Source organism: Myodes glareolus, chromosome 21, assembly GCF_982192425.1.
Source record: "Myodes glareolus chromosome 21, mMyoGla1.1, whole genome shotgun sequence".
In the NCBI taxonomy this organism is placed as follows: domain Eukaryota; kingdom Metazoa; phylum Chordata; class Mammalia; order Rodentia; family Cricetidae; genus Myodes; species Myodes glareolus.
The window spans coordinates 61,055,325-61,063,276 of record NC_142046.1 but is presented as its reverse complement, the minus strand read 5'-3'; the positions used below and the strand labels follow the sequence as shown (position 1 = coordinate 61,063,276).

Here is a 7,952-nt window from a genome sequence, read left to right as displayed (position 1 = left end):
GTAATATGGGTTTCCTAGAGGTTGAACTCAGATCATTAGGCTTAGCAATAACAGTTTTACCAACTGAGACAGTTCTCTGGCATTCATTTGTGGTTTCGGGAAACTGCTATGAAGTGTTTAGTCCTCAGAATAAACTAACACACTGGAAAAAAAGTGATAGCAGTATATCATTTTCACCTGCAAATAGGATTTATTACTCAAATTATCTTGTTTTCCTCTATCCTTAGAGAAAAATATGTTTACAATCTGAAAGGAAGACACTATTTTCTGATGCAAATTTTCAACTAATCAAACTTGAGCATCAGCGAGATGGCTCAGTGGGAAATGTCTGTGGTGTGCAAGGCTGGTAACCTCATTTTGATCACTATATGAAGAAGGAAAAAAGTAGACCCCACAAAGTTGTCTTATGGTCTCTACCTATCTATTTTGACCTAAAATAACATATTACACACACACACACATTAAAGAAATGTTTCTTCAATCTTGCCATTTTTATGCTTAAATCTTGCCATTACATTATCTGGCATCTCTGGATAATCCTTAGAATGCAGTACTTTGAGATGAAGTGCCATTTAGACAACTGATGAGAATATAAAGACACATGTAACTTCAAATTATACAGATTCATAGCACATCAAGCTATATTATGAAATATACAATTTATTGCTGATTATTCTACATCATTACTTCCCTACCAGATATATGAAAATACTTCTTTGGATACACACGAGATATTTACTGTTTCTTATATTCTCTGCTATTAAGCATTTTAACATTAACATTGTACAAACAAAATAAAGATGGACACCATAATGCCTGAATAGATTGCTGACATTGTCAATTGTTTTCCAGAATACTCTTGTGTAACTGCATGTAGGTGTGTTGGCTAAAGATCTTACCAAATACTTTATAGTAAGAAGCCCTTTCAGTATTAGTTTTTTTTTAAGGTTCTCAAATATTGCTATACTATGCAAAGGCTTTAACAGATTGATTGCACACAAAAAGTTTTACCTCTATATAAAGGGAAAAGCGTTACCACACTGGCTACATTTACAGGGTTTCTTTGCAGTATTTTCTCTCATGACTTCGAAGTGTACTGACACATGCAAAACCTTTACCACACTGATTACATTCATAGGGTTTCTCACCAGTATGTATTCTTTGATGTCTTTGAAAATGACATCGATGTGCAAAGGCTTTACCACACTGGTTACATTCATAGGGTTTCTCTCCAGTATGGGTCCTTTCATGGCTTTGAAGATGACTCTGACGTGCAAAGGCTTTACCACACTGGTTACATTCATAGGGCTTCTCACCAGTGTGTATTCTTTGATGTATTTGAAAATGACCTTGTTGTGCAAAGGCTTTACCACACTGGTTACATTCATATGGTTTCTCTCCAGTATGTATTCTTTTATGTATTCGGAGAGCACTATGATATGCAAAGGTTTTGTCACATTGATTACATTCATAGGGTTTCTCTCTAGTATGTGTTCTTTTATGACTTTTAAGTTGGTTGTGATGTGTAAAGGTTTTACCACACTGATTACATTCATAGGGTTTCTCACCAGTATGTATTCTTTTATGCATACGAAGATTACAGAGATATGAAAAGACTTTACCACATTGGTTACATTCATAAGGTTTCTCTCCAGTATGTGTTCTTTTATGTAATTTGAGAGTTCTGGGACAAGCAAAGGATTTACCACACAGATTACATTCATAGGGTTTCTCCCCAGTATGTGTTCCTTTATGTATCTGAAGAGTAAAGTGACGTGCAAAAGCTTTACCACACTGGTTACATTCATAGGGTTTCTCTCCAGTATGTGTTCTTTCATGGCATTGAAGATGACTCTGACGTGCAAAGGCTTTGCCACAATGATTACATTCATAGGGTTTCTCTGCAGTATGTGTTCTTTTATGTATGTGGAGATTAGAAGAACGTGCAAAAGCTTTATCACACTGATCACATTCATAGGGTTTTTCTCCAGTATGTGTTCTTTCATGTAATCGTTGATTACTGGGGCATGCAAAGGATTTACCACACTGATTACATTTATAGGGTTTCTCTCCTGTATGTGTTCTTTTATGGACTCGGAAACTACCGTGATGTGCAAATGCTTTACCACATTGATTACATTTATAGGGTTTCTTTCCAGTCTGAATTCTTTCAAGCTGTTGAAGATGACTATGATTTGGAAAGGCTTTAACACATAGAGTATATTTAGCTGTTTTCCCTCCAGTATGACTTCTTTCATACCTGCAAGAATAATTGGCACATGTAAGTTTTACCACATTCATTACACTGTTGAATCTTCATATTTGTATGAATTAATTTCATCAATTTAGTCTGACGGTAAAGAGGAATGAGATCTTAAGGTTTTATCACTTTATTTACACTTGTGTTTTTCCCCTTCATTAAGGGTTGTTTTGCATCTTTGAAGATAACTGTGATAGTAAAAGCCTTTATTACGTGGCTCACATTTATAGAATCTTTTTTCTAAATGGGATTTTTTACATATTTGAGAAGAACTGGAAAATCTCAATCTTCACCACACTTATTGCATTCAAAATTTTTCCTATGCTGTGAGTCATAGCTAAGTGAACTAGGACAAAAAGAAGTATCTACACATTTCTAGCACTCATAGGGCTTTTCTGCAGTGTGGTTCTGTTGATGAATTAACAATAAAGTTGCAAACCCAACTACTTGTAGACCTGAACCAAATTCAACAAATCTACTCAAAAGTGGGGACTACTACAAATCTTCTAATTGTTCTGAGGGGGAGGTTATGTTACATATTTCCATGTCTCTATGCTCATGTCTTATATCTAGAGTGACAGATGATATACCTAGTAAAGGAAGAATAACAAATAAAAGGTTTCCACATTGAATTTATAATTTTACTTTCTGTTCCTCATAAATGTGGTATAGTGTTTAAGGTTTCTCCACAACAAACACCCCTTGACTCTTGACTAACTGCTCCTCTCACTTAACTTAGTAAAGTTAAAACAAGTATGTGCAAATATAAGTAACATTGCTTTACTATGGACCGTTTGCTTATTAGAAGGTTTGGACATACACATATCACCTCTTCAATGTGTATTCCTTCTGTAATATGAGTGGTATAAAACTAAATGGATTGGCAGTTCTACACCACAGCTATAATGGGGTTTGATTCAAATGGTGACACCTGTTAAGGCATTGTTTCTTTGTCTTCTTCCTGGTTGGAATGCCTGGCAAACTCAATTCATCTTTCTGAAATTGAGGTATATGGTTTTGTGAGAATTTTGTAAACATCCATACACTTTAAGTTGTGCTTCTTTACACTGTTGCTTTTCTTTAAAACTTTCAGGACACATTACAATATCTTCAGAGGCACATTTCTATTATCTTGCACAAAAAAAATTACCTTTTATGTAGCTGGGCAGTGGTGGCACATGTCTCTAATCCTAGCACTTGGGGGGCAGAGACAGGCGGATCTTTGTGAATTCAAGGCCAGCCTAGTCTACAAGAGCAACTTCCAAGACAGGCATAAAAACTACAGAGAAACCAGGTCTCAAAAAAGAAAAAAAATTACCTTTTATGTCTTCTAGAACTCTGATAATGTTCCTCAATTCTATGGTCGTCCCAATTGTATCCTAAAATATAGTACAAGAAAGTGCATGGTTTATTATTGAAAATTGTGTAAAATTTAAGTTACCATCTTCAGTGAACCCTAGATCCATGCCTGATTTAGTCACCTCTGTGGTAATATTTTGCTTATGATCTAAAAAAGTTTGCCTGAAGATCAGAGTACAAAGCTAGACACAGTCATAGAGGCCAGTCAGTGATTTTACACACAGTTAATATCAATAGCCACACTAGTTAGCCAAAGAAGCCAGGCGATGGTGGCACACACCTTTAATCCCAGCACTTGGGAGACAGAGGCAGAAGGATCTCTGTTAGTTCAAGGCCACCCTGAGCTACACAAAACTGATCCACTCTAAAAGGGAAACAGGGCTCATAAAAGATGATCTCAGCACTTGGGATCCCATGCCTTTAATCCCAGCACTAGAGAGGAATATAAAGGGGAGGAGACAGGAGCTCAATGCAGTCTGCAGTCATTCTGAGGACAGGATTGCCCATTCAGTCTGAGTACTGATAGAGGTGAGAACTCTCCAGCTACTTCTCTGATCTTCAGCTTTAACCCCAATGTCTCTGGGTTTTTATTAAGAACAATTAGAATTCCTGTTACATACCTCATTCGTCCTCTTTCTCAATCAAATTACAGAAGAACATTAATAATCAAGGAACGGTTGTCCCCTTATTTGAAAACATAAAGGAAAATTCAGTCTTACCTATAGTAGTGAGATTCCTGTAGGTCTCCAGCATCACATCTTTGTAGAGATTTTTCTGAGACGGATCCAGCAATGCCCATTCTTTCCAAGTGAAGTCGATATGTAAATCATCATAGGTCACTGTATTCTAAAATATCCCACACATGTAAACAACAAAAACTGTGATACTGACAATATTGTAAATGTATAATTCTTTGACAACATAGTCATATAATTCTGGTGCTCCTCACACTTATTCTATGACAAGGATATTATACTGTGTTTACCAAGTTAGTTGAGAAGGAAACTAAATAGGAGGTTCACCTCTGACATTTCTGTACTGTTTGAATGGGCTATCGCCTTGCAAGAGAAATGACCATTAACAAACATAAAGAGACAAGTAAACAATCAACAGTACAAAGTACATATTAGAGAAATTATTTAAATAATTACTAACTACAAAAAATTAAAAATAAGATGGGCAATCTGGGTGGACTGACTCATGCCTTTAACCCCAGTATTCAGAAGGCAGGGGAAGGTTTATCTGCCCCTGAGTTGTATGCCAGCCTAGTCCATGCATCAGGTCAGAAGTACATATTAAGACCTGGACTCCTGGGTAAAAATCATGCAAAGAAACAAAAAAGATAGATCTCAGAGCTCACATTCATTCATTCATCCATCCATTCACCCATTTACTTATTTATTTATTTATTCATTCATTCATTCATTCTGAAATTCTTGCAAAGTGTTAGGGATTCATCTTTCAAAAACTTGAAATGCCACAGTTTAAAGTGTAAGGTCACTAAGATCTTACCAAAAAGCACTGCATGTTTAAACAGTTACAAATGGACAATGAGATATAAATATTGATCATAAACAAACAACACAGAGGAGAGATGACTCAACAATAAAGAGCTCTCTCTGGTCTTGCATATAGGGCTTAATTCCCAGCACTTACACGGGGTATCACAACTATCCATTATCCCAAGTTCAAGGTTTCTAAGACAATCTTTTGGCTACTATGAGGATGCGTATCCATGAATACGGGAAAAATACTCATATCCATTAAAAGTATTAAAAAACAAACAGAACAGGCAGAAAGAAGGTCATACACACACAATCCACTGCCTCAGAAGGCTCAGGAAGTACTAATGTCACGAACACATGCCAGCCTGGGAAAAGCAATGACAGACTCTGCAAATTTCTAAATTCAAAATATGGGTGAAGCTCAGCACAGCAAATTATGAAGCTCAAATAATAAAAACCCAGAACCAGATATTATGAAGCTGAAGATCAGAAAAGCAAAACAGCCATAGCCAAGTCAATAGAGAGTGCTTATCTCTAGCAAGGTTCTGACAACAAAGGGATGATCCTGTCCTCAGCATGACTGCAGACTGCAATGATTTCCATTAAACCCCAGACGGCAAGGAAGTCTCCTCCTGCCTTATATATCTCTTTCTGCCCAGCCATATCACTCTTGTCTCCCCCATCTTCCTAGTGCTGGGGTTAAAGACCTGTGATTCCTGAGTACCAGGAGCACCTTTGTGTGAATTCTATTTCTCTTTTTAGACAGATTCAATCTCATGTAGGCCAGGGTGGCCTTGAGTCCTAGGATTAAAGGTGTGTGCCACCATTTCCTGGCCTCTAGTGGCTTAACTCTGCACTCTGATCTTTAGGCAAGCTTTATTTACTAAAATACAAATAAAATATCACTACAAGTATATGCTTGACATGTACAAAAACCTGCATTCCAGGACCATCACCCAATAATATAAAAACAAAAACTCAAGAATGTTGGCCCATTTTTAATCTTAGCACTTGGGAGTCAGGGGGATCTCTGAGGTCAAGGCAAGCCTGATTTACAGAGCTACTGTGAGGACAGCCAGGCTTACACAGACAAACTTTGTCTTCAAAAACAAACAAAAATGAAAACAGCAGGCTACCAAACTAGCTGAGGAATGAATAACAAAAGTTTCTATTGTATCTTACGTGACTTAGGAATAGAATCTGTAATGGTGTGAAGGCATGACAGCACAGGAAGGATCCTGCAACACACTATACTCAAAGAACATGAAATGGGTTATAAGCGCTCACATCACACTCCCAATGAAGAATTTCATCCGGAAAGGCTTCTCCTACCAAAGGTTTTATAAGCAACACAAAGCAAGACATCAAAGAGAAACACATGTTCAAATACATCATGCTACCCGGGAGAGTTTTCACTTAATACACTATATTCTGACCCATGTCACTATAGGTTCATGGTCATCCGTGAAGAAAATGCATTTAGTCACTTCAGTGATTTTCATAATCTGCAGCAGCCCCTACACTGTTGAAATGCCCAAAGCATCTTCCAACACTCAAGGCAATCTCTTGTCTGTGAGATCTTGTAAAATTAGAAAACAAGTTGCATCTTTCCAATATACAGTGGCACAGAATATCCATTTGCACTCCAAAAGAGAGGAACGGGAACACAGTGAAGGAAGACTGGACCAAGACAAGACTGAAGCACAACAGGACAGAACATCAAATCCTACAGCTCTGTCTCGGATGCATGGGGCTTCAGTTTCCAAGGGCTTAGATAACCCCATCCCTGAAACTTCTCATAGGTCTCTCTTTGGGTACTTCTATTCCATATATACAGCCACCTCTTGTGGCAGATATCTTACAGCTTTGGTATTTCAACATCTTGTGAAAAATGCAACCCAGGCTTTACCCTTACAGCTTCATGCAATGGACTCTCACAGTCTCCATACTGGGTTTCTGTCACTCCTAAACATAGATGCCTGCAACAATGCTAAACTGAAACCACAGACTAAGAATCCATAACCTTAAATTTTGATTCTTTCTTGTTTCCAAGGCTGCCACATCAAGGGTGTGGCAAATCTTGCAAAATTTGACTTCTTAATTGGGATGGACACTAACATACCTGGACCACAGGTGCAGCAGGTTTTGTATGAAATTGCTTCCTGGAAGTAGGAAACACTATGCTATTCCTTATATAAATTAAAGGTGAGTGGAGTCTCACCCTTAGGGCACCTTGATAGGTTTCCACTCCAGAGCAACAAGGTCAGAGTTGCAGGTGTCCAAACCAAGGTTGCTAACACAAAACACAAGATAAGCTTGCCAGTTGTGCACTGTGTTCCTGTTTTCTCTGATCACAGCCTTACTCCTGAAACCTTGTCATCATGGTCATTGGCTCAATTCCTTATCACTTACCCTAGGAATGTGCTTTTGACCAATGAAAGGTAATTTTTTCTTTAGCTTCAAGCCTCCTGAAAGAGAGGAAGTTTTAGGCTAGAGGAGAAGCGAGGAGGTATTAGAATTAGGAAAGAATTGGAATAGAGGCAGAAGAATAGAGACATGTTTGGAACAGCATGTTCACCCTCAGATACCTTAAGTGCTTTCGCTTGCTGTAGCATTTCATCTGAACCCCCAGACACTATCCCTCCTCATTATTGTGTGCTAGCCCCCAAATTAGACACAGACCCCTGCTTGAACAAAGGACACACCGTCTGCCAGAAGTTCATATAGGCCACCTGCCTGCAGAACCCCCACACTCTCTCAGTGTCCCTTCAACACTATCCTCAAGAGTCCACCCCATTTGCTTTTTTCAACCCCAATCTTGGACACAG

At 38.1% G+C, this 7,952-nt stretch overlaps 1 protein-coding gene across 2 annotated transcripts; it reads right to left on the bottom strand.

Annotated features, from left to right (window-relative positions):
* Window positions 1–470: 470 nt before the first annotated feature.
* LOC148118742 (zinc finger protein 431-like) lies at window positions 471–7,592 on the bottom strand. 2 transcript variants are annotated; one of them, XM_087900100.1, is made up of 3 exons: window positions 4,339–4,465; window positions 3,579–3,639; window positions 471–2,260 (listed from the first exon to the last, which is right to left on the bottom strand). In XM_087900100.1, the coding sequence occupies exons 1-3, from the start codon at window positions 4,370–4,372 to the stop codon at window positions 1,051–1,053; spliced, it is 1,305 nt and encodes a 434-aa protein (XP_087756226.1). In that variant the 5' UTR covers window positions 4,373–4,465; the 3' UTR covers window positions 471–1,050. The 2 variants fall into 2 exon arrangements, with proteins under 2 accessions (XP_087756226.1, XP_087756227.1); XM_087900101.1 differs by lacking the exon at window positions 471–2,260 and adding an exon at window positions 7,537–7,592 and having other exon boundaries at window positions 3,575–3,639.
* Window positions 7,593–7,952: the final 360 nt, after the last annotated feature.